At 35.7% G+C, this 27957-nt stretch overlaps 3 protein-coding genes across 3 annotated transcripts; 1 reads left to right on the top strand and 2 right to left on the bottom strand.

The window, feature by feature from the left end:
• Nucleotides 1-133: 133 nt before the first annotated feature.
• Nucleotides 134-19444, bottom strand: nkpd1 (NTPase, KAP family P-loop domain containing 1). Its single transcript, XM_087272926.1, has 5 exons — nt 19119-19444; nt 18673-18747; nt 18004-18138; nt 2354-4167; nt 134-979 (listed from the first exon to the last, which is right to left on the bottom strand). Exons 2-5 carry the CDS (start codon nt 18686-18688, stop codon nt 731-733), a joined length of 2214 nt encoding a protein of 737 aa, XP_087129052.1. The 5' UTR covers nt 18689-18747; nt 19119-19444; the 3' UTR covers nt 134-730.
• Nucleotides 5901-7680, top strand: LOC147841833 (uncharacterized). The gene is made up of 6 exons (XM_087272934.1): nt 5901-5950; nt 6038-6094; nt 6201-6293; nt 6374-6529; nt 6616-7162; nt 7632-7680. The coding sequence occupies exons 3-6, from the start codon at nt 6206-6208 to the stop codon at nt 7678-7680; spliced, it is 840 nt and encodes a 279-aa protein (XP_087129060.1). The 5' UTR covers nt 5901-5950; nt 6038-6094; nt 6201-6205.
• Nucleotides 13310-15086, bottom strand: LOC147841832 (uncharacterized). The gene is made up of 6 exons (XM_087272933.1): nt 15037-15086; nt 14893-14949; nt 14696-14788; nt 14460-14615; nt 13827-14373; nt 13310-13358 (listed from the first exon to the last, which is right to left on the bottom strand). The coding sequence occupies exons 3-6, from the start codon at nt 14781-14783 to the stop codon at nt 13310-13312; spliced, it is 840 nt and encodes a 279-aa protein (XP_087129059.1). The 5' UTR covers nt 14784-14788; nt 14893-14949; nt 15037-15086.
• Nucleotides 19445-27957: the final 8513 nt, after the last annotated feature.

Genomic DNA, 27957 nt, shown 5'->3' with positions numbered 1-27957 from the left:
CAACTCACATTTACAAAGCAGAATGTCTGCCTTTAGCATTGTTTTTCAGATAAACAAGAATGTTCACTTAGCATGTTTCTTAAATATCTGCAACTATATTGTGGTATTTGTATGCTTTAGATGAGTCAAAAACTTACATACAGCGCCTTTAATAGCCAGACAGTATTGACATTATCAGGTTATCATTTGACCTTCAGTTTCTCAGGTATGTATGTTTGAGGAAAGAGTTTTCCATGTTTTTGATCAACATTTTACATGTTTTGTAAAATCATTCAACGTATAGAATCAATACAACAATTAAAATCCAGCAAGCTTATATATTGTATTACCCTCTATGCTGCACAGTTAAAAAAATAATAAAAAAAGAATAAACTGGTTGCTTTTATTCATGCAGAAATGATGTTCAGTTTCATTAAGAACCATTTGAAAATCTTCCTAATGCTTAAAAGAAATGAAATGTCTTGTTCCCATTATAAATAATGCATCTAACAAATTTGATCTGTTTGAATGCTAAAAGATTTTTCTGAATAACAAAGATGTTTTCAAGTAGCACTTTTGTTGAGCAGTCTGATTCACTGGTGTACATTTACAGTCTTGTTTTTTCACTCTGCCGTAAGGGAATTATATTTATGTAGGGATGCAGTATTGTTTCCTGAAACAATCATAGTCCACTGAAAGCATACACATGAGGAAAATGCAACGATGCAAACCTCAAGGTCAGTTATCCTGCTTACCGGCCATGGCCAGATGGGCATATGACCACTCCAGGGTTTGTGGCGGCTAGATGACTTTGTGGTTGAGCCGGTCGACTAGAAGGTGTGACCCCAAGGAAATGAAATTTAAAAGTCATCCATTCACCCAGAGTCATTTGCAGGACTTGCCTGAGGTCTTTGGGGTCACCGAAGAGGATTGTTCTGCCATCTATGAAATTTGTCCTTACCGTTTCGAGGTATTTCTCTGGGAGGCTTAGTTTTGTCATCTAAAAGGTAAAAATGCACATATTTAAACACTTAGTTTTTAATCGTGAATGTAAAAGCATATATGTGTGCTCAATTAGATTTATTCAAGACATTTAATGGTCACATTTTACAATAAGGTTTATTAGTTAATGTATTTACTAACATGAACTATGAATGAACAACACTTGTACAGCATTTATTAATCATAATGCATTTATTAATCATAATTCAACATTTACCAATTCATTATTAAAATCCAAATTTATGCTAAGATTAGTTAATGCACTAATGGTTAACATGAACTAACAATGAACTGTATTTTCATGAACTAATGTTAACAAACATAAACAAATACTGTAGTAAATGTATTGTTAATTGTTTGTTCATGGTTGTAAATGCATTAACTAATACAACCAAATTGTAGTACCAATTAAATAATACTTTTATTTTTCAAAGATTCATTAAATGTTAAAAATGAAAATGTTATTTCAAAACCCCTGAGACGTTTTAAAATCTTCAGAACATAAAATAATATCATTTCAATGAAATCTGAGACTATATGCCTTCAGTGGTTCAACTGGAATATTAAGAAGGTATAAGAATACTTGTGTGTGCACATCTAGATACCCAGATGTTATATAAAACATCTTAATTTGTGTTCCGGCGATGAACTCTTTGGCTTTTGGTGAAGGCGGTCACTCTTTTTTCCTCTTCCTCCCATATCTCTCCTGGCTGGCTACTCTTGTCTTGTACTATTCTATCTCTGAGGCTCTCCTTGCCCTGCTCTCCAAACAATAAGCAATTATGGATTTGATCAACTGATCTCTGAACGTAATTGACTCCTTCTCGATGACAAGTTCGGGTTTAGGGGAACTGTCCACTCTGTCCCTGGAGAATATCGAAGATATCTATTTATTCAAAACTTTGAGAACAGGGTTTTCGCTGATGTACTTAGGTGGGGCCCTTGGGTATCGACGATTGGTAAAAGCGGTCAGTGTGGCTCGAAACCCCACTAAGCTGGCCGGCTGGGTTTAACGGTGGCGAGCAGGGTTGTTGGTACTCAAACTGTGGCCTTAGACTGCAAATTGGAAAACATTGGAGAGAAACTAGCACCGTTGCCACGTGATTTGGGCAGGGGGCAATTTCACTGCATGTAAATGTGTATGAAACAATTAAAGGCTTTTCAATGAAAAAAAATGAAGGTCCCAGGGTTTTGCAACAACATCATAGTGGGTAATTTATAACGCAACATTTCAGGCTGTTTTACTGTGTTTTAAATTAAATAAATGCAGCCTGTTTGTTTCATCAAACAATTAAAACACCTTACCAATCTCAAACATTTGCAATATGCAGTGTACGTAGTACAGCAGTATGTATAAACTTTTTTTACAAACCTCTTGACAGATATCTTCGGGGTTCATGTTCATTAGAGTTCGTGATGAGATGGATTGGAAAGCATTTCTCCCTGCTCTCCTCAGTCTGCGTCTCCCACGGACCCTGGCCAACTCCTTCTTGATGGAGTAGTTTAGGTTCACTGTGCAGAGCTTAAACATTTCCAGCTCCCCAACAGTGAACTTGAAGTCTTTCCTAAGGAAAATCTCAAAAAGCTCAGGGTCCCCATCTCTTTCCAGAAAGTTCTCCACTGCATGTTCAATCATGCAGAGCTCCAGACTGTTGTAATTGAACACTTCCCATATTGTCTTGGTAGCATCGGCAGCACAGGATGAATCATCTATTTCATAACTCTGTTGGTCATCTTCAACGCATTGAAGAATCCAACTCACTCTGCAAGGCCAGCGATCCAACAAAACAATCCATGCTGCAATTTTCTCAGGATGTGGAGGCTCCAATTTTCGGATCTCCATGATCATGATAGTTACTCTAATGGAGTTAATCACTCGTCTCATGGACATAGTGTCTCCAGACAAATATTTATTAAGTTTGCTTGTATCTCTTGAAAATATGAAGGTAAATGCAGATTCGATAAACCTGTCTACGTCTTCTAGATTAAGTTCTGCTACAGCAAATGTTTCATTGTTTGCTTTTTTTCCAATTAAAGGAATCTCTTGTTCTTCTTTAGTCTCATCGAACCTTACAGAATACTCATCTTCAACAGAAAATGATGTCCCAGGACCTTTAAAAGTAGATGCTCCAGTCTCAAGAGGAATCTCTTCAGGGATCTCTGATTGACCACGAACAATGTTTTCAAAGACACTTGACTTTGATGAATCTGAAAGCGGAGGTACAGTGAAAGGCAATGTGATTATACGGTCTAGAAAGTCGTATGCAGTGTTTCTCTTCCTTAAGCAATCTTCTGCCTGTTGGACCTGCCTAACAAGAACTTCCGGATCAACAGCAAGCACAGAAATGAAGGGGCTCTCGTCATCAGATAGGAGGATGTTAATGGCGTCCAAAACCCCTACAATTTTCTTTGGCGTACAGCGGTCCAAGTTGGTGATCTCCAGCACTACCCTGATCCTCCTTCTTTCAAAGATCTCCATAAAGAAAATGAAGCAGCACAGAAGCCTCATCTCCTTCCGAACTTCATGCATTAGTCCCAGCTGCTCACTTACCTTCTTGTTGTCCAGTCCTTGTCTAATTTTCAGATCCTGGTTGAGAATTAGGTTCTTCAACAGTAATATTATAAATCGTAGAGCTCCTACAGCAGGAACACCAAGTGCAGTGATGGCAAAACCTTCAATCACACCATAACTGCTTGATTCCTCATTTTGTTGGTCGCCCTTCAGATATGAAAATCCAAATATGCTGAGGGGAACCAAAATAAGGAGCGATGCAATGATTATCATTAGTATTAGTGCCCAAATGGGAATGCATCCCAACTTTTTGGATCTCCAGTTCTTTGGAATATCCTCGATCATCTTCTTCTTTGCATCTTCCTCTTCATCATATTGGGCTATCCGGAAAAGAGCCAACTGGAGCTTTCCAAAGCTGTGCTGAAGAGCTTTGCTCAACTGCATTACCAGTCCAGCCCAAAGCAGGTCACTTCCTGCAAAATGCCATGCACTGAACCTGACAAAAATATAGCGAACGTTCTTCATGTTCTGGTTCTGTTCCGTCCACACAGGCCGACAGAAGAGGAGCCGGAAGATCACAGAGATGAGGTTAGAGATGGAGGGTTTAACTGAGCGAGGCTTTGGTTCTTTGGTGTATTTCTCTTCCCTTCTTTTGCCCTCTTGATTCATATGAACTGAAAATGGGAGAGAAAAATAGGAAAACATTAAAATCTCAAGGGTTTTATCAGGACATCTGTGATAGTTTGCAGGGTCAATTATTTCAAATGGATCAGATTATGCGTCAAAAACTTTTCGATTCTCTGTGAGTAGTCTTATAATACACACAGTGTCAAGATGATTTATTGCCTTATGTCAATAATTTATGAGTATGTTTTGGACGGTATGGTAATAATTTATGGCATGGTTTGTCCAATGTGTTTCATGAATGTAAGACTGGTGACCAATGACAGGCTGCTTTCCCCAGTTCACAGGCTTAGGGTCCCTGCTTAGTGGTAGGATTTATGACGGTTTGTCCCAAATTGACAGTTGAACCAAGTGTCGGGCTGATTTTGGCAAAGATTTACAGTATAGTTAGATTTGTGGCAATGTGTATGGTTTGTCATTTTTACAACCTATGCAGCTCTTCTGGCATTCCAGCTCCTACCAATCTGTGAGTGTATGTAGGGGGGTTTCAGGTTGTTGGGGTGTAATCGGGCAATCGATCGTATACCGCTGACTGAGGATCCTTTGATTTTGGTCTTACTTTGAAAACTTTGTTTGATCTTAAAAAGTTCTGGTTTTATCTAACTACCCTGGTCGTCGTGCTATCTGCCGTCCTACAGTTTGGGAATGGTGGCTATGTAGACATCTGTACCCCCAGAAAAAAGCTTCTCTCCTTATCTCGTTTATTCCTGCTGTGACGTAGTCTGTGGTACTTTAATTCACATCGGAGCCATGTGTTGTGGTAAAAAAACAACAACAACAAAATTATTTTTAAAAGGATGTTTTAAAAAGGAAACAATGAAAAGTGCAGAAAAATCCAAATATTTTATATTCACAAAAAAAATAAAAATGTGTATGTATAAATGCGTGAAATAAATAATGTATAATATTCATTGTGTGCTTAATTGTCTTACACATACACAAAAGCAGATCTTCAATCAGATGTTTTAAAAATCGATATACTGGCTAAAAGAAAAGATGTGTATTATTTAATATATCTTAATTTATTTCATTATTTGAGCAATATATACTTTTACTCGTATATTAAAATTGTATTGTTTTTTTACACCAGTACAATGTGTGTTTTACATTGGAGGTGTGGACTATCAACACACGCCCACTTTTTTCACACATCATTTTACAAGACACTAAGCCCTCGTCCCTAAGAGTAAAATCACAGTATTTCGGAAAACCAACGTGGTTGAAAAGACTTCGGCTTTCAATTTTTTGGGGGAAAAAAATAAACTGTTCCGGAAATAAAAATGGCAGGAACCTCTAATGGTAAGTTTATATATAAGAAATATTCAAAATACTGTTGTTTAAAGCAATCGTTTTTTTAATATTATACATGATTATTAAATCAGACATCGCTTAAAAGGCGAACTGCCCCTCTCTCTGCAGACACCAGGACTTCAGGCGATATGGGCTGAGATTTTAGCGCTGAATACCGACGGTATGTTTTTTTGGTTTGTTATATGTATATATATATATATATGACATGTTTTTATTTATACATTACGGTATTGTGTGATGGGATATGTCATAATTTTCTTCTTTTATTGTCACCATTAGAGTTTAAAAATCTTGCTGAAAATCGTAGCTCACAAGGTAAAATTTGCTTTTCACGTTTTATTTATTTTTTTGTCTGTTTTATGTTTCTATAGGCGTACACGCTAAATTAGTCTGTCTCTTTTTTACTAGAGTGTATTAACGAGTCGTCTGCACCTCGGACAGTTCATGAAGATGCACCATCAGGTATTTCTTTAGCAAAACTTTTTTTTTTTGTCTATTTTCATGTTTTCTACATCCACTAAAAAATCTTGTCTTTTTTTTTTTTACTAGCGTGTATAAATGTGTCGTCACCCCTGACGAGTATTCATGAAAACACATTACCACTAGGTAATTTTTAAAAACTTTTTTTTTTCTTGTTTATTTTTCCACATGTGTTAAATAATAATGAAAAAAAAAAAAAAAAAATCTTGTGTTGTGTTTGTTTTAACTATAGCGTCTATGAGTGAAATCGTCAGCCGTGTCGACGACAAACGGTCTACCGGTCTACTAGAGGTCTACACAACAAGTACACGCGCAGGAACGAGCAGTATGTATTGTTAGATCAGTCATTGTTATATTTATTATTACCAAAATAATATTAATAATCATACCCTCCATTTATTTTAGGACGTAAAAGGAATATTGTGCCGAGAGACCGTCGTGTCGGTGGTGTAAAGCAGAAAGTAGTCACCACTACAGCACAGGTTCATGTGGATGCTACATCTGACGAAATAAGCGTTATACCAAATACACCTGAACCAAAACGACCAAGAAAATCACAAGGTATGTTATCTCTATTTAATGATATAGAAAAAAAAAATGTACATCTGGTTGATATGTTTACTCATTAGCATTATTCACACACACAGGCCAGACTGACCCAAATGTTGTTTCGAGTCAGGACAATGTTGAAAAATGGAACGACGATATGGTGAATGTTTGGAATGCTTCTGAGTTCTCAAACGAGATCCCGGTTCACGCTGCCACCACCGTGCAAGATTCGGATTCTGATACACTACCATCCAACCAGGAGGCTTACAAAAACAAGCAAAACACAAAACCGGCGCCAGTTGTGGATCAATCAAACACGTATGCAAAAGTTGCCACAAATGACATTCTGAAGTACAAGGAGCTTCTTTTACAGCTATCGAATGGATTGAACAATATTGCATCGCAGCAACAGAGAGATAAACGGACCATCGAGCTTTTCATCGCAACTGCTACAAAGGATTTAAAGCAGTTAAAAATTGATGCAAAGGAACATGCGGCCTTAGTTCGACGATGTATGGCTAATCATCAGAAAATAATGTACAATCAACAGAAAATAATGAATGATCAACAGATATTAATGAATGATAATAAATTGACTGTTCAATTATTGACATTGCTGGTCAACACACTTAAACAACAATCTCGGTAAGTTTTTTTTTTTCTTTTAAATCGCATGTCTTTTTTCTACAATATGTCTTATGTGTAGTATTATGTTTTAGACGCTCATTTTAGGGTTTCTATATACTTAGATTTTTAGTAATTGATTTGAATGATTAGTTTTTGTAACTGATTTACTTATTGTACAACTATTGGTATTTTTTTTTTTAACTACCATAAATAAATTTGTGTTAAAATGGCCACAAAACGTTGTCTGGATTCAGATGGTAATGAACAATATCGTACAGTGAGATTTAGAGGAGATAGTAATGATGGTCACCACAACCAACAAAACACTACAGAAACATTGCGTCATTTAATTCAAACGGTTGAGGATATGGATAGACCTAGATCTACGACTGATGCGTTAATAGAACTATTAAATTCAGTTCAATCCATGTCCGATAATCACCCAGAACCATCTTTTGATCTGAATGTGTTTTTGAGTTCTCCTCAGAACAGTGATGTATCTGAGGATAATCAACGAGAACTATGTTTTGATCTAGATCAATTTTTAAACATGTCTCAGAACATTGATGCATGTGATGAATGGTCTACTACTGATTTTGATATGGATCACTTTTTAAATACATCTCAGAGCAGTGTGTCTGAACAGAATTCAAAATCAGATCAGGATCAGATTGTATTATCATGTCAGACAGGTGAGGGGTCTGATACACGTCCTTACCAAACATTTAACCCCACCGCAGCAAACATGGGTCTAAGTCAAGATGAAATTGAAACACTAGTGAGACAAGGCGGTAGTGTGCACAAGTACACTGTAATACCTAGAGCGCGGTTTAACGGTCTGGAAATACATAGACGCATAAACCTGCGGGAGATATCATCCACAGATTTAGCAGACTATACAACATTTTTACATGAATTGTTGTCTGAAATAGTTTCATTCTCCAGATTATTAGCCGGTGATTCCGGTGTAATAAACATTACATTGAGAGGGGAGAGTCTGACGTCTGATGTTAATACACTATTGTCGCCTCGCAACAACTATGATTTAGACCTCTTTATCAACCAGCTTGAAAAAATAATGCAAAGCAACTCTGAAGTACAGACGGATCAGGCGTTGGATTTGTGTGTGTCAATAGCGACATGTAAAAATGGCGGCGGTCGTCGGAAGATACAAGATCTAGCACATGACGAAGTGATTAGAAGGAACAAAATGAATTTGTTTTGCCCTACAAATATCACGAATAATCTGTGTTTTACAATTTGCTTAGCACACTTTCTAAACCCTCAGAAGTCGCATTCAGAACTTGAAGCAATAGCAGCAAACATGCAAACAACTGCCGGCCACAAAGTTCAGTACAAAATAGCATTTGATGACATAGCGAGATTTGAACAGATGCTGAATATCAAAATTGTAACCTTTTATCGTTCGAACACTGGGATGTTGGAAAAGTATACTACCACAGACAAGCCACATTCCAAAACGGCATATTTATACCTGCATGACGGTCATTACTTTTTGATTAAAAACTTAACAGCATTCATAGGTACACCATACGTTTGTGAGTATTGTCATGTAGGCTATACATGTAGACGAAATCACAGATGTGAATATGTGTGCGACGTTTGCAACTACCCAGACTGTCATACCCAAACAAAACAAATAATACAGTGTAATGACTGCTTGCGCTTCTGTAGATCAAGGTACTGTTTTGAGATGCATAAACAACCTCCACCAGGACAACAGTTTGCACAATGCGATGTTACAAAATATTGTAAAATGTGTAACAGGCGTTACTACATCAGTGGATCCAAACCCAAGCCACATCGTTGTGAAGCTGAATATTGCGTCCACTGTGGTGAAAGTTTGGCTACTGGTGGAGAACATGAATGCTTTATACAGCCATACAAACCTATGGAGCCGAGCGATCGTTACATTTTCTATGATTTTGAGACACGATTTGAAAATGGTAAACACGTTGCCAATTTTGTGTGTGCGATTACATTTAACGGGGAAGAATTTGTGGCTGAGGGAGTTGATTGTGTGGATCGTCTCATTAAAAAATTTAGACGACCCAAGTATCGTAATTATACATGGGTTGCACACAATGCGTCTGGTTTTGACAATTTCATACTTTTGGAATATTTTGTTAGGATGGGGATACCACCAAAAATCACAATGCGCGGCTGTCGTCTGATCTTCATGTTTGACCGTACATACAAGCAAAGGTTTTTAGATTCATACCTTTTCATGCCAATGCGTCTATCCAAGACCCCTGAGGCATTTCAGCTAGATAATATTGAGAAGGGCTATTTTCCACATGTGTTCAATCGTGCCGAAAACGACTGCTACATAGGCCCATACCCCGAAAAACATTTTTACGGGTATGAGACGATGTCAGACAAAGAGAGATCAGACTTTGATGCATGGTACTGTACAGTCTCAGGCAAAGTCTTTGATTTTAAAAAAGAACTGGCAAAGTATGGTAAAAATGACGTTGTGCTGTTGAGAAAGGCATGCATAAAGTACCGTCATGAGTTCATTTTGTGTACAGATCTCGACCCGTTTACTTTTACAACACTTGCCGGTTGCTGCATGGGTGTGTACAAGTCCAAATTTCTGCCAAAAGATACATTGGCACTGACTCGTAATGACGGCTACACAAATCAAAACAAAACATATTCAAATGCCTCAATTGAATGGCTAGAATATGTTGCAAAATCGCGGTCCATAGAAATTCAACATGCGCTAAATGGCGGCGAGGTGTCATTTGGTAAATATCATGTCGATGGTTTTTATGACGACGGTCGTGTGAAAAAAGCATTTGATTTTTTAGGCTGTTTTTATCATGGATGCGATCGTTGTTATAATCCATACGATATAAACCCCTTATCAAAATTGTCTTATGGGGTTCTCAGAAGACAGGTTAATGACAGGTGTGAAATTTTGCAGCGGATGTATGGCTTACAGGTAGAGTTCATGTGGGAGTGTGATTGGAAAGCGGCTAAAAATTCAGATATCGGTGTGATGGATTTCATGTCCACATACAAACGCCCTGAAAGATTAAAACCGCGTGATGCGTTATTCGGAGGTAGGGTAAACGCATTTAAGCTGTACCACAAAACATCGGACGATGAAAAGGTGTTTTACAGAGACATCACCTCTCTTTACCCTTTTGTACAAAGTACAAAAAGCTATCCGGTAGGGCATCCAAAAATAATTTTCAAAGATTTTGAAAATCTTGAAAATTATTTTGGATTCATCAAAGCAGAGGTCATACCGCCCCGTGGTTTATTTCACCCTGTCTTGCCCTATAGAACAGGGGGTGTCCTGATTTTGTTCTTCAGCACATGATCTGCAGAGTGGAAACATCAGCCTACCCCCTGTTCTATAGGGCAAGACAGAGTGAAATAAACCACGGGGCGGTATGACCTCTGCTTTGATGAATCCAAAATAATTTTCAAGATTTTCAAAATCTTTGAAAATTATTTTTGGATGCCCTACCGGATAGCTTTTTGTACTTTGTACAAAAGGGTAAAGAGAGGTGATGTCTCTGTAAAACACCTTTTCATCGTCCGATGTTTTGTGGTACAGCTTAAATGCGTTTACCCTACCTCCGAATAACGCATCACGCGGTTTTAATCTTTCAGGGCGTTTGTATGTGGACATGAAATCCATCACACCGATATCTGAATTTTTAGCCGCTTTCCAATCACACTCCCACATGAACTCTACCTGTAAGCCATACATCCGCTGCAAAATTTCACACCTGTCATTAACCTGTCTTCTGAGAACCCCATAAGACAATTTTGATAAGGGGTTTATATCGTATGGATTATAACAACGATCGCATCCATGATAAAAACAGCCTAAAAAATCAAATGCTTTTTTCACACGACCGTCGTCATAAAAACCATCGACATGATATTTACCAAATGACACCTCGCCGCCATTTAGCGCATGTTGAATTTCTATGGACCGCGATTTTGCAACATATTCTAGCCATTCAATTGAGGCATTTGAATATGTTTTGTTTTGATTTGTGTAGCCGTCATTACGAGTCAGTGCCAATGTATCTTTTGGCAGAAATTTGGACTTGTACACACCCATGCAGCAACCGGCAAGTGTTGTAAAAGTAAACGGGTCGAGATCTGTACACAAAATGAACTCATGACGGTACTTTATGCATGCCTTTCTCAACAGCACAACGTCATTTTTACCATACTTTGCCAGTTCTTTTTTAAAATCAAAGACTTTGCCTGAGACTGTACAGTACCATGCATCAAAGTCTGATCTCTCTTTGTCTGACATCGTCTCATACCCGTAAAAATGTTTTTCGGGGTATGGGCCTATGTAGCAGTCGTTTTCGGCACGATTGAACACATGTGGAAAATAGCCCTTCTCAATATTATCTAGCTGAAATGCCTCAGGGGTCTTGGATAGACGCATTGGCATGAAAAGGTATGAATCTAAAAACCTTTGCTTGTATGTACGGTCAAACATGAAGATCAGACGACAGCCGCGCATTGTGATTTTTGGTGGTATCCCCATCCTAACAAAATATTCCAAAAGTATGAAATTGTCAAAACCAGACGCATTGTGTGCAACCCATGTATAATTACGATACTTGGGTCGTCTAAATTTTTTAATGAGACGATCCACACAATCAACTCCCTCAGCCACAAATTCTTCCCCGTTAAATGTAATCGCACACACAAAATTGGCAACGTGTTTACCATTTTCAAATCGTGTCTCAAAATCATAGAAAATGTAACGATCGCTCGGCTCCATAGGTTTGTATGGCTGTATAAAGCATTCATGTTCTCCACCAGTAGCCAAACTTTCACCACAGTGGACGCAATATTCAGCTTCACAACGATGTGGCTTGGGTTTGGATCCACTGATGTAGTAACGCCTGTTACACATTTTACAATATTTTGTAACATCGCATTGTGCAAACTGTTGTCCTGGTGGAGGTTGTTTATGCATCTCAAAACAGTACCTTGATCTACAGAAGCGCAAGCAGTCATTACACTGTATTATTTGTTTTGTTTGGGTATGACAGTCTGGGTAGTTGCAAACGTCGCACACATATTCACATCTGTGATTTCGTCTACATGTATAGCCTACATGACAATACTCACAAACGTATGGTGTACCTATGAATGCTGTTAAGTTTTTAATCAAAAAGTAATGACCGTCATGCAGGTATAAATATGCCGTTTTGGAATGTGGCTTGTCTGTGGTAGTATACTTTTCCAACATCCCAGTGTTCGAACGATAAAAGGTTACAATTTTGATATTCAGCATCTGTTCAAATCTCGCTATGTCATCAAATGCTATTTTGTACTGAACTTTGTGGCCGGCAGTTGTTTGCATGTTTGCTGCTATTGCTTCAAGTTCTGAATGCGACTTCTGAGGGTTTAGAAAGTGTGCTAAGCAAATTGTAAAACACAGATTATTCGTGATATTTGTAGGGCAAAACAAATTCATTTTGTTCCTTCTAATCACTTCGTCATGTGCTAGATCTTGTATCTTCCGACGACCGCCGCCATTTTTACATGTCGCTATTGACACACACAAATCCAACGCCTGATCCGTCTGTACTTCAGAGTTGCTTTGCATTATTTTTTCAAGCTGGTTGATAAAGAGGTCTAAATCATAGTTGTTGCGAGGCGACAATAGTGTATTAACATCAGACGTCAGACTCTCCCCTCTCAATGTAATGTTTATTACACCGGAATCACCGGCTAATAATCTGGAGAATGAAACTATTTCAGACAACAATTCATGTAAAAATGTTGTATAGTCTGCTAAATCTGTGGATGATATCTCCCGCAGGTTTATGCGTCTATGTATTTCCAGACCGTTAAACCGCGCTCTAGGTATTACAGTGTACTTGTGCACACTACCGCCTTGTCTCACTAGTGTTTCAATTTCATCTTGACTTAGACCCATGTTTGCTGCGGTGGGGTTAAATGTTTGGTAAGGACGTGTATCAGACCCCTCACCTGTCTGACATGATAATACAATCTGATCCTGATCTGATTTTGAATTCTGTTCAGACACACTGCTCTGAGATGTATTTAAAAAGTGATCCATATCAAAATCAGTAGTAGACCATTCATCACATGCATCAATGTTCTGAGACATGTTTAAAAATTGATCTAGATCAAAACATAGTTCTCGTTGATTATCCTCAGATACATCACTGTTCTGAGGAGAACTCAAAAACACATTCAGATCAAAAGATGGTTCTGGGTGATTATCGGACATGGATTGAACTGAATTTAATAGTTCTATTAACGCATCAGTCGTAGATCTAGGTCTATCCATATCCTCAACCGTTTGAATTAAATGACGCAATGTTTCTGTAGTGTTTTGTTGGTTGTGGTGACCATCATTACTATCTCCTCTAAATCTCACTGTACGATATTGTTCATTACCATCTGAATCCAGACAACGTTTTGTGGCCATTTTAACACAAATTTATTTATGGTAGTTAAAAAAAAAATACCAATAGTTGTACAATAAGTAAATCAGTTACAAAAACTAATCATTCAAATCAATTACTAAAAATCTAAGTATATAGAAACCCTAAAATGAGCGTCTAAAACATAATACTACACATAAGACATATTGTAGAAAAAAGACATGCGATTTAAAAGAAAAAAAAAAACTTACCGAGATTGTTGTTTAAGTGTGTTGACCAGCAATGTCAATAATTGAACAGTCAATTTATTATCATTCATTAATATCTGTTGATCATTCATTATTTTCTGTTGATTGTACATTATTTTCTGATGATTAGCCATACATCGTCGAACTAAGGCCGCATGTTCCTTTGCATCAATTTTTAACTGCTTTAAATCCTTTGTAGCAGTTGCGATGAAAAGCTCGATGGTCCGTTTATCTCTCTGTTGCTGCGATGCAATATTGTTCAATCCATTCGATAGCTGTAAAAGAAGCTCCTTGTACTTCAGAATGTCATTTGTGGCAACTTTTGCATACGTGTTTGATTGATCCACAACTGGCGCCGGTTTTGTGTTTTGCTTGTTTTTGTAAGCCTCCTGGTTGGATGGTAGTGTATCAGAATCCGAATCTTGCACGGTGGTGGCAGCGTGAACCGGGATCTCGTTTGAGAACTCAGAAGCATTCCAAACATTCACCATATCGTCGTTCCATTTTTCAACATTGTCCTGACTCGAAACAACATTTGGGTCAGTCTGGCCTGTGTGTGTGAATAATGCTAATGAGTAAACATATCAACCAGATGTACATTTTTTTTTTCTATATCATTAAATAGAGATAACATACCTTGTGATTTTCTTGGTCGTTTTGGTTCAGGTGTATTTGGTATAACGCTTATTTCGTCAGATGTAGCATCCACATGAACCTGTGCTGTAGTGGTGACTACTTTCTGCTTTACACCACCGACACGACGGTCTCTCGGCACAATATTCCTTTTACGTCCTAAAATAAATGGAGGGTATGATTATTAATATTATTTTGGTAATAATAAATATAACAATGACTGATCTAACAATACATACTGCTCGTTCCTGCGCGTGTACTTGTTGTGTAGACCTCTAGTAGACCGGTAGACCGTTTGTCGTCGACACGGCTGACGATTTCACTCATAGACGCTATAGTTAAAACAAACACAACACAAGATTTTTTTTTTTTTTTTCATTATTATTTAACACATGTGGAAAAATAAACAAGAAAAAAAAAAGTTTTTAAAAATTACCTAGTGGTAATGTGTTTTCATGAATACTCGTCAGGGGTGACGACACATTTATACACGCTAGTAAAAAAAAAAAAGACAAGATTTTTTAGTGGATGTAGAAAACATGAAAATAGACAAAAAAAAAAAGTTTTGCTAAAGAAATACCTGATGGTGCATCTTCATGAACTGTCCGAGGTGCAGACGACTCGTTAATACACTCTAGTAAAAAAGAGACAGACTAATTTAGCGTGTACGCCTATAGAAACATAAAACAGACAAAAAAATAAATAAAACGTGAAAAGCAAATTTTACCTTGTGAGCTACGATTTTCAGCAAGATTTTTAAACTCTAATGGTGACAATAAAAGAAGAAAATTATGACATATCCCATCACACAATACCGTAATGTATAAATAAAAACATGTCATATATATATATATATACATATAACAAACCAAAAAAACATACCGTCGGTATTCAGCGCTAAAATCTCAGCCCATATCGCCTGAAGTCCTGGTGTCTGCAGAGAGAGGGGCAGTTCGCCTTTTAAGCGATGTCTGATTTAATAATCATGTATAATATTAAAAAAACGATTGCTTTAAACAACAGTATTTTGAATATTTCTTATATATAAACTTACCATTAGAGGTTCCTGCCATTTTTATTTCCGGAACAGTTTATTTTTTTCCCCCAAAAAATTGAAAGCCGAAGTCTTTTCAACCACGTTGGTTTTCCGAAATACTGTGATTTTACTCTTAGGGACGAGGGCTTAGTGTCTTGTAAAATGATGTGTGAAAAAAGTGGGCGTGTGTTGATAGTCCACACCTCCAATGTAAAACACACATTGTACTGGTGTAAAAAAACAATACAATTTTAATATACGAGTAAAAGTATATATTGCTCAAATAATGAAATAAATTAAGATATATTAAATAATACACATCTTTTCTTTTAGCCAGTATATCGATTTTTAAAACATCTGATTGAAGATCTGCTTTTGTGTATGTGTAAGACAATTAAGCACACAATGAATATTATACATTATTTATTTCACGCATTTATACATACACATTTTTATTTTTTTTGTGAATATAAAATATTTGGATTTTTCTGCACTTTTCATTGTTTCCTTTTTAAAACATCCTTTTAAAAATAATTTTGTTGTTGTTGTTTTTTTACCACAACACATGGCTCCGATGTGAATTAAAGTACCACAGACTACGTCACAGCAGGAATAAACGAGATAAGGAGAGAAGCTTTTTTCTGGGGGTACAGATGTCTACATAGCCACCATTCCCAAACTGTAGGACGGCAGATAGCACGACGACCAGGGTAGTTAGATAAAACCAGAACTTTTTAAGATCAAACAAAGTTTTCAAAGTAAGACCAAAATCAAAGGATCCTCAGTCAGCGGTATACGATCGATTGCCCGATTACACCCCAACAACCTGAAACCCCCCTACATACACTCACAGATTGGTAGGAGCTGGAATGCCAGAAGAGCTGCATAGGTTGTAAAAATGACAAACCATACACATTGCCACAAATCTAACTATACTGTAAATCTTTGCCAAAATCAGCCCGACACTTGGTTCAACTGTCAATTTGGGACAAACCGTCATAAATCCTACCACTAAGCAGGGACCCTAAGCCTGTGAACTGGGGAAAGCAGCCTGTCATTGGTCACCAGTCTTACATTCATGAAACACATTGGACAAACCATGCCATAAATTATTACCATACCGTCCAAAACATACTCATAAATTATTGACATAAGGCAATAAATCATCTTGACACTGTGTGTATTATAAGACTACTTCTGTGTCTTTAAGTTTTTTTGAACACTCAGACTCCCTCAAATGTCCCAAAAGTAATGCTAGTGTTAAACCCTAGATAAGATTGTTAAATTGACAAGACTTTACAATACTTGCAGACAATTTATTTGTTGTTGGAGCAAAAGATTAAAATGGTTGAAGGAAAAGATGGCAAAGAGCAGCAGATAATTTACATTTAAAGTGACAAACGCATAAACAGCATGTTTTTGCTTAAACTAAAAGGGTGAATTTTAGCATAGAACAACAAATAAACAATCTCATGGCAATTCATAACTTTTCGATTTAGTGGCTAATTAGTAATATTTCGTATGATCTCAGTGGTATATTTTAGTACAATATGCTCATTCCCTAATGAGAGGTGGGGTTTGAGTACAAACCTTTTGAAAATTTTTTATTTTGTTTTGAAATCTTTCTTTCTTTCTCCTTTGACGTATCCCAGCTCATACTGTAAGATATTAGCCACAAATTTTATCATCTGAGACAAAGGAAATCCTAAAATATTCCTGAAATCCTAGGCTAAATCAATAATCTTTGACCGTTGGTTTGACATGTTTACAAACTACTGCTTGTTGCGATCAGATCTTTCCTCCGATGAAGTTATGGTAATGTCAGAAGACTTCAGACACTTTCCTGTAGTGTGATAACAGCTGCGATGAGTGTCAACCTAAGAACCAATAGCTCTAAATTTGATGACGCAAGCCATGCAATAATTAAAACGATCGCAGGGAAATGTCAAAACCATTTTTTTCTTCCTGGCTCAATTATTGAGACACGCCGTGTGCAAAGTTGCTGCTACAGATTGTTTACGTTTTCTCTGAGGAACCATTTCAGAACATGGTTTCGTGAAAATGTCCCAGGTGGTCAAACCCTGAGGGTGTTTTCTGTTGTGTTTGGCGCATCTTGGCGTTCAGTCTGACTTTATGACAGCTAAGATCTTACAGTGTGACATGATTTAAGCACCGGATGCCCTTCCAGCTGCAACCCAGTATTGGGAAACCCCATACAAACTTATTCACATACACTACAGATAATGCAGTTTATTCAATTCACCTGTACTGCTTGTCTTTGGACTGTGGGAAGAAACCAGAGCACCTGGAGGAAACCCACACCACCCAGACGTTTTCCCAAATATCAAGTAATATGAATTTATACATATTTATACAATTATTCGTACATAGATTAGTTATGTTTTCTTGTGAGATTGGGCCTGGATGATCTGTGACCCCTGAGACTTATTACACTTTGCATAATATGAACACATAATATATGTGTATGTTTTTCAAACAGTGTACTCTTACCCTCAATGTTCTTGAGCACCATGTTGATCCTGTTGTGACATTCTGAATACAAACCCACCGTCACCGGAGAAGAGACTTTGGTGAGGGTTTTTGATAATGCATAAGCATATACATTATCAGAGGGAATATCCGTCACTATGATAAAAAAAAAAAAGTAAATAAAGTTGCCAGGTACTGTACGTTTCATGCACATTTGTGTTATCGTTGCTAAAGTACAATGATTTATACCTTTACCACTACACCTACTTCTAACCTTGCCCGTACAGTATTTGTTTTGAGGGTGAAGTCTATTTGTTTTCAATCATGAGTAACACAATGACGTTGACACGTGGGTGAAATGGGTAACAAATGTAGATAAGACCAACATTTGAAATGCAGAGCAATAAATGTGCAGTAGACCATTTTTCATAGGTTTATCTGAAAGGGCAAAGTCCTAGTTTCACTGAGGGGAAGAATAATGTATTAAATGTAAATAATAGGTGAAGGATTCTCAGATAATACAGTAAATGTGAAACATTTAGTTAGTATTTCAGGCATATGTTGTAACTATTGATTCTTAATTTTATCCTCATTCATTGCTTTGTCTTTACAGTTCTTTAATTGAAACATCCCCAAATTTACTTGGATTTTGAGCTTACAATTACTTTTTGTAGTATGTATGTACCATACCCTTTTCGATTGCCATCGGTTCTGTATTTATCAGTCTTTATAAATCACAAAACTGAGTTTCATCCACCAGCCTTCCTGAAAATGAAACCACAATAGTAAGCAGTTACATTGCCATTTTCCCAAAACCTGTTGATATACTTGAACAATAATTCAATGTTCTCTTTATTAGCTCTAATAAATAAAACAAATACTGTAAAGCATTGCGTTTATTTCATCAAATTCAGCAAGTCATGCAATGTCAATTTAGCCAGGAATGAAAAGCATACCAGAGAATATGGCAAATGCATACCAATCTGCATGCTGACTGCAATGTATTAAATTGGAATGTACATAAAATATACTTCTTTAACAGTTTGTGTTGCAGTTGTGAAATGAAGCCACCATGCAAATCTCCTTGAATCCTTACTACAATGAAAAATATGATAATGAGGAAAAGAATGCCTCACCTTTTTTCAGAGTAGAATTAGCTAGCAATCCTCTAGGCACTGTTTACAGCAAAATTGCTCGTGAACTAATATCCATTCTTCGTTTCCAGATATATTTCATGTAGACAAAGAAGAAAAATGCCTTTGGTTTAGCAGATGCGGCTGAGCAGAAAGAAAGTGGAAGAGTGTGTAAACATTAACTGAGGTGGACTGAACTTTAGGCCAGTTATGAGTGAACTTTGAGAAAGATCTTAAAGTGGATTCTGTATGCAATGGCAACTCCAATATACTTTATAACTTATTAATAAAATAGCTGATATTTAGATGCTGATTGCTGCATTTATTAGTGATTGAGTCATGACACCTGACTCATTAACTTGATTAAATATTTAAAGATAAAATGCCACTGTTGTTTAATTTCTGTTGAACTTTGAACAGCTTGTAAATATAACGTAAAAGGAGCATCCACATTAATAATTCTACTTAATTTGAACTGGTACAATGTTATTGATGAATGTATTTTTGTATTGCAGGACTCAAAAATTAAGATTTTGGAAGCAAATGATGGAACTGTTGCATGTATGCTAAATATCAATACAATCTCATGACAACTTGTAACTTTTTGATTAAGTGGCTAATTTGTATGAATTTGTATCTCATTAGTACAATTTACAGTAGTACGATTAGCTTAGGTGGGGTTGAGTGCCACACCTTCTTCTTCTTCTTCTTCTTTTTTTCTTTTTCTTTTTAGAATATGCAAAAGGAACACACAACAACAAAAACAGATGAGAAAAAACACAAACAACAACCAGGTACTAGCAGGTGCGTGTGTTTGCATGTATGTGTGTGTGTGTGTGCATGTAAAGTTAATTAGATGGACAGGTCAGAGTGCTACTACTGATACTACTACAACAATGACTACCACTACTAATATTACTACTACTACAATGTCTGCTTCTAATTGTAGTAGTAGTTTTGGTTGTTGAAATAGTTGAAATAGTAGTTTTAATATATCAGCAGTAGCAGTAGACATTGTTGGTGTAGTAGTATCAAAATTATTAGAAGTTGTTGATGTAGATGTTGTACTAGCAGTAGTTATTGAAGTAGTATCAGTAGTAGTAGTGATAGAGGTTGTTGTAGTAGCACACCTTTTTAAAATTACATTTTCCTACGAATGACGATTTAGCCACTAAATTTGCAAAATGTAAAAATACTTATGTTTCCTTGTGAGATCAGACCGTAAGTATATATTAATCAAAATTTGCTGTTTTAAACATTTATTAGAATAGATTGGCAGATGTTTTTTTTTTTTTTTTTTTTGCAAAAAATCTCAGAAAACCACCTACGAAAATTGTATGAGTCGTTTAAGTAATAAAATGCTAAACTATATAATAATAAGATTTGTTCTGGGATAAATGAGGGACCAGTTTTATTCTGATAGCATTATCTGAAATTGTGGGTTTGAAAAATAATAAGCTAAATAAATATAATTATAACTTTATTTAAATCATATTTTAGTTCCAACCCAATTAAAAACACTTCCTTTTTCTAGGTATACTAGAAACTTACAATGAGATATGTTGAAGGAAGTTTGAGCTAAACTATGCAGGACATCGGCCCTTCAAGACCGAGTTTGGACACCCCTGCTACAGATAAAACCCTGATTTTTTGATGGCGGCACAGTGGAACAGGTTGTCACTGTCGCCTCACAGCAAGAAAGTTAAAAGTTTCCCATGGCTCCAGTTTCCCCCACAATCCAAAAACATGCGCTTTTGGTGAATTAAATTAAGCAAATTGTCTGTAGTATATGCGAGTGTATGGGTGTTTTCCAGTACTGGGTTGCAGTTTGAAGTGCATCCGCTGCATAAAACATACACCAGAGTAGTAGGCGACAGGCATGTAATGATAACCGTTTTCAAGATATACCACGGTTTAGAAAAGTCAAGTTTTTAAAACCATCAACAATTTCTGCAATACCGTTCCGAAGGTATGTGTAGGATTTTTTTATTTCATGTTTTTTTTGTTTGTTTTTTTAGGACAGCGTTATCTTTAGCAGACAAGATATCTAAAGATGCCATTTTAAATTGTGAAAAAAATATGTTGTGAAACAAACGAAAACAGCAGAATTTAAAAATTAATTTATCCTGACATGTTTACTGCTCCAAAATATTTTAAATGTTTCTTGTTTCTTTTATTGTGTTCAAAAGGGGAAAAAAGTTTTTGTTTTCTACCCAGACATTTGAAATAATATTATTTAGAGCAGTAATCACTAATCACAATATCGTGAAACCATGAAATTTTTATCCAAGGTTATCCAACATACCATCAGAATCTTATATCAGCCTATGCCTAGTTGGCGGTTCATTCAGCTGTGGCAAACCCTGATAAAAAAGAGACTAAGCCGAAGGAAAATTTATGAATTTAATTTTATTTATTTTTTATTATTATTATTGATAATATACATTAAATGCAATGATTTTGAAATGCATACAAAACACCTCCAATTATCTAATTTAAATTTTAAATAGGGAAAAGTCAACAGCAATGTTTACATCACTTTTTAACCATAATCCAGCATTTACTACTCCATTAACTGGCTAAATATTATCTTAACTCATCCATTATTTTGCATGCAGTGTTTTGACTTAAATGCTGTACCCCAGAGCTGACAGACCTTACAATGTCTTTATATTATGCTGTTTGGGTGGCATGGTTGCTCAGTGGTTAGCACTATCACCTCACAGCAAGAATGTTGCTTGTTTAACTACCAGCTGGGTAGTTAAGTTTGCATGTTGTCCTCCTGTACGCGTGGGTTTCCTCAGGGTGCTCCAGTTTCCCCACAGTCCAAAGACATGCGCTACAGGTGAATTGGATAAACTAAATTGGTCGTAGTGTATAAGTGTGTGTGAATGTGAGAGTGCATGGATGTTTCCCAGTATTAAGTTGCAGCTGGAAAGGCCTTCGCTTTGTAAAACATGATGGAATAGTTAGAGGTTCATTCTGCTGTGGCAACCATTGATAAATAAGAAACTAAGCCGAAGGAAAAACAAAGAATAATGTCTGTTTTTTTTAAGTCATAAAACATGTTTAGTTTATGCCGTGCAATATTATTTTTTCAGTTCTGTTTGTATCCAGGACAACCATGACAGATGTTCTTTCAAGTAAAAATACATAAAAATGTTCCATCACAGAAACACGGCATATTCTGTTGCATTATGTTCCCCGCTGCTCTATTGCATCATGCAGCAGGAAACACAATACACAAGCAAATGCAATTGTAGACTTAGAACCAAATAACGCTGAAAGTGTTGGAATCATACAGTGATTAACAAACATCAAACTATAATCAAAATGCAATTCTCAACGTCGAATTCCTAATCTCTTTGTTTGGGAGAGTTCCCAGAAAGCCTGTGGTAATCGCGCTGAAATCTGTGCAGCGGCGCTTGTGGTTCAGACTCTCCATGTATACTGGCATGCATTATGAGAGCTAAGTGCAGCCCGTAAATGGCTCCATTATGATTTTTAGATAATGCTGGGCAAATTCATGTTCTCTGGCTTGGCCAGATCAGACTACTTGGTGCAAGTTGTAAGCCAGCTCAATACATTAAAGATAGCATAGGGACTAATTCTAATATTTCTAATGCAATTTCCCTACTAACCCTTTGAGTGATTCATTTCAATTCATTTTAAGTTTATTTGTAAAATGCCTTTCACAATAATTGTTTTAAAGCATCTTTACTTTTTAAAGGAGCATATTATTGCAATAATATGAAATACAGAAAAGTTAAGGTTATTAGTCACTATGACTTTATTCATTACAAATAACGTTAACTAATTAACTAGTAACTAATAGCTTTTAACAGTTAAAGTTATTAAACAGTATATAAACATATTAAACCTGTTATATAGTATATCTAGTTGAAGTCAGATATATTAGCCCAAATCAAATAATTTCAAATATTTCCAAAATGATGTTTAACAGAGCAACGAAATGTTCACAGTATGTCTATAATCAATAAATCAATTTTTATTTATTTATTAAAATCTAAATTAATCAATTTAATCAAAATCATTAGCCTCTTTAAGCAATTTTTCCGATAGTCTACAGAACAAACCATCATTATACAATAACTTGCCTAATTACCCCAATCAGCCTAGTTAACTTAATTGACCTAGTAAAGCCTTTAAAATGACACTTTAAGCTGTATAAGTGTCTTGAAAAAGATCTAGTCAAATATTATTTACTGTCATCATGGCAAAGATAAAAAAAAATCAGTTATTAGAAATGAGTTATTGAAAATATTATGGTTAGAAACGTGTTGAAAAGAATCTTCCCTCTGTTAAACCAATTTTTTTGGGAAAATAAACAAGGGGAGTAATAATTTTGACCTTAACTGTAGGTGATGTCTATTGTCGATATGTTCAATGAAGAGTATTTGACTTCATATCTTCACAGGTCTTTGATCTCATCAATAGCGATGCACAGTCTCTAGAGGGCTCAGTATAGGCATAATTAGCAATAATTAGCATTTCACATTTACAATATTAAATGTCAATGTGATAATTAAGTGCTACAAATTAAAAGAGCAGTTATATAAACAAACATAGAAAGAAACATATAAAACATATAAGTATTAAGACGAGTGTGTCCTATGGGTGGTTTGTCAAGCAAAATCCCCTCCACTCATGCATTCTACAATTATGTGATGCATTGTGTGTGTATTTTACTAAAAAGACCTTTAATCTAGTTTTGAACTGAGAGAGTACCTATGTCTGAGGCTTTATTAGGAAGGCTATTCCAGAGTTTAGGAGCCATATATGAGAACGCTCAACCTCCTTTAGTGGATTTTGCTGTTCTGGGTACAATCAGAAGCCTTGAGTTGTGAGATCTTAAATATCAGGTTGGATTGTAGCAAGACAGAAAGTTTTGTTAGATAAACAGGAACTAGACTATTCATAATTGATTATATAATAGCTTTATTGGTAAAAGGAAATATTTTGAAATCAATATGGAACTTAACAGGCAGCCAGTGTACGGAAAATAAAATTGGGGTGATATGGTTCTAACATGCAAACCTAAACATTAGGCCTGTAGCTAAGCTATTAAAAGTGGTGGTTCTATTAATGAAGTTCAAATACTGCATTTTAATGACATTTAGCTGACGATTAGCTTGTTGGATGGTTATCATCACCACACTCTTTGATGCAACAAAAATATTTCCTTAAATTTTGATAAGGATATTTCCTTAAAAAGATATAAAGACAAAGATATTTCCTTAAAAAAGTGCTTACTATACTATTTCATGTTTACAAAAATTTAAGTTTATTCCCAAATGTGTATTTTGTTATTACAGTTTTATAAGTAACGTAATGAGACTATAATTTTAAATGAAACTTTTTTTTCTTTTTTTTTTACAAAGAAATATGAAAAAATAAATTATTATCATCCATCATTAAAATCAAAACATAGGAATCTATTAAAACTTGTTTTAAATTAAAAACTGTAGCCTATAGGCAAATAAAAAACTGGCCTGCTCTTTTCCTTAGTCAGAATTCATATGAATTTGTTATAAAAATTTGTCTTAAAGCCTTCTTCTATCAGTTTTTTCACAATTTATGATGGTATAATGTCAAAAATGGGACAAATGGGGTCATATAGGGGCCAAATTATGGAGTGTGTGTGGGTGTGGGTGTGTATGCTACAGGCCTGAACATGGTTTAATTTTTAATAGAAACTATTAGTTAGCTATGCATTTAGAGATACAAGTGTAAAAACACATCTGAATATAGATCAGAAAAAAAAAACAAACAAAAAAAAACAGATTAACCCTAACTCTAGCATTGAATGAAGTCAGGTTAAACAAATCATGTTTCTTTTTTTGTTGTCCTTGACATTTTAGAGGCAGAATATAGTTATCGGAATATAGATATGAATAAAACCGAAGTTTGCTTTGTGACAAAATGTGACAAAAGTGTATTTTTTTCTTTACATTAGAATGCAAAAAAAAAAAAAAAAAAAAAAAAAAAATATATATATATATATATATATATATATATATATATATATATATATATATATATATATATATATATATATATATATATTTATAACAAGCCATAAGTGTAAAAATGGTGTTATGTTTTCTTACCCTCAGTGTCACCGTTTCATAAATAACAATAAATGATTTGTACCACACTAAGGTAATACATTTTTTGTAGTGAAAGCCAAAATGTCAAGGTTTTCAGGTGTTGCCATTCTGAAAATCCTCATTGCTTTTCATTGGAAGACCCTGTTTAAAAAACGCCTCGAGCGAATTCATCGCAGCTCTATTCAGCATGAACTTTATATTGAAAAATGCATGAATGACTGGTACTTTGTCGGGAGCTAATAACAGTTAGCTGTGCTTTCATGACTCTTTCAAAGTCATTTTTTTTTTTGCAGTGTAAGTGCTGGAGTTCCCTTTGTGGAGAGTGTGGGAGTCTGTACATCTCTGTAAATAGATTTCCCAAATTAGATTCCCTGGGCTAAATTAAGTGTGATAATTAGAAGTACAGCACCCCCTCCCCCCCAAATGTTTCCCTTAGGATTAATTACAATTGCAGAGACAATCTATCCTGCTCGCTTTCTGCTGCGCAAGATACGGAGGATCTTCCCTGAATGCCTCATTGTGTTTTTCTGTATGCATTATATGAGCAGTGGACTTCAACATGGATGCCTGCTTCTGTGGTGTGATAAAAGGTAATTGCAAATGTTATCTCGTAATTGTGGGATTTTTTAGTCTTGCATTGTCAAACTCTGAATTATTAGTAAAACCTGCACTGTGAAAAAAATCCTAGTTGCCTTAAATTTTTAAGCTAAATCAAATTAGCCTCATGAGTCCATTGAACTTATATTATATTAAACTGACTTTAAACAGCTAGCTTAACTTATGAAATTAAGTTATAACATGATTACCTTAGTTTAATCAGTCACAATGACCTAAACGCATATGTTGTCAGAAATAATTGATCATATAACTTTTTACAGTGTGAAAATTGTGAGAAGAAACAATGCAATTATTGGTTTCGTACTCTTTCTTTGAGTTGTGAACTTATTTCAAAAATTAGTTGGCTTATTAACTTATTCTGACTTGCTGTCTAGCAATTTTATATATTCTCTGTATTGTAACTTTCCTTTGGCATTTTCCTTCAGCTTAGTCCCTTATTTATCAAGGGTGACCACAACGGAATTAACTGGCAACTTTCTCACTGTGGAGAAATTTTAGATTGTGGGTTTTTCTTATAATTCTGCCTTTTATACCCATATTGTTTGAAAAAAAATAAATAAAAAAAAATAAATAAATAAGTCAAACATATGAAACGCTTTTAAAGCAATTTTGAGTTTATATCTTACAATTTTGAATATTTCACAGTTTATTGACTTTCTTGCTATTCTCACTTGATTTCTTTCATTCATTCATTCATTCATTTATTTTCTTAGCTTAGTCCCTTTATCAATCCGGGGCCACCACAGCGGAATGAACCGCCAACTTATCCAGCAAGTTTTTCATGCAGCGGATGCCCCTCCAGCCAAAACCCATCTCTTGAAAACACACACACGTACACACACACACTATGGAAAATTTAGCCTACCCAATTAACCTGAACCACATGTCTTTGGACTGTGGGGGAGACCGGAGCACCCGGAAGAAACCCACACGAACGCAGGGAGAACATGCAAATTCCACAAAACTCAGCCAACTGAGCCGAGGCTCGAACCAGCAACCCAGCGACCTTCTTGATGTGAGGTGACAGCACTTCCTACTGCGCCACTGCATCGCCCTTCTTTCAATTCAAATCTTAAAACTTTGAGTCTCGTAAACCTGACTTTAAATTTTGACTGTCATAATTGTGTTTATACTCTCACAATTCTGATTGTATTTCTCAGAATTCTGAGTTTAGATCTTGAAATTTAAAGTGTATACACTTTCTTTGTAATTATGACTCTTTCTTGCAATATTATTTTTCACCAAACTGCTTGGAAAAAGCGTAACTTACATCTCACAATCTGAGACTAATGTTCGTTTTTTCTTCATGAGTTCAGATTTTACAATTATACTCATTCACCCAGAATTCCAAGTTTATCACAAATACTATTAGATCATTAGTTGTACTATTAGATCATACATATGGTATGGTAGCTCTTCAAAAGGGTCCATATTGGTACCTAAAAAAGTAAATATTAGTACCTAAGCATTTTAAGAGGAACACTTTTTGTACTTTTTTAGGTAATAATATGTACCCTCGAGGTATTAACATGGACCTTTAAGGTACCTTTTTTAAAAAAAAGATACCACCCCAGTGACAGCTCTCGTAACTTTTATTTCTGTGAGTGCATGATTAAAACTGCTTGTCTCCTCCAAATGTTGAAGAATCTTCAAACATCTTAGAATTCTGTTTTGTTTTCTTTTTTTGTGTGTAAAATATGCATAAACATGAACAAAAGAAAACAAAGAATAAAAATAATTAAAAACAGATTAAAATGTGTTAAACATGTTTTAAAAGAATGAAAAATAAAATAAAGACGTAATAGTGTGACAACGTATCACAGTGCTCATTTAGTAAAGGCACAGCTAGACAGAAGTGTTTCACCTGGATTCACCCTGCTTTGAATGAACCGTTGAAATTTCTTAAAGATCTGAGTGATTTGCTAGCATATCTGTAATGTATTGAAGTCCTGTTCAGTGATTTAGACAAGTAGTAATACTTTAAAATCTATTCTGAATGTAACTGGGAGCCAAAGTAAAGACTAGAGGACAGGTGTGATGTGCTCCGGGCAGCAGCATTCTGGATGAGCTGCAACTGTCTGACTGTCTTTTTG

The sequence above is a fragment of the Danio rerio genome, chromosome 11, assembly GCF_052040795.2.
Source record: "Danio rerio strain M-AB ecotype USA chromosome 11, GRCz13ab, whole genome shotgun sequence".
Lineage (NCBI taxonomy): Eukaryota > Metazoa > Chordata > Actinopteri > Cypriniformes > Danionidae > Danio > Danio rerio.
This window is presented reverse-complemented; position numbering and strand designations above follow the sequence as displayed.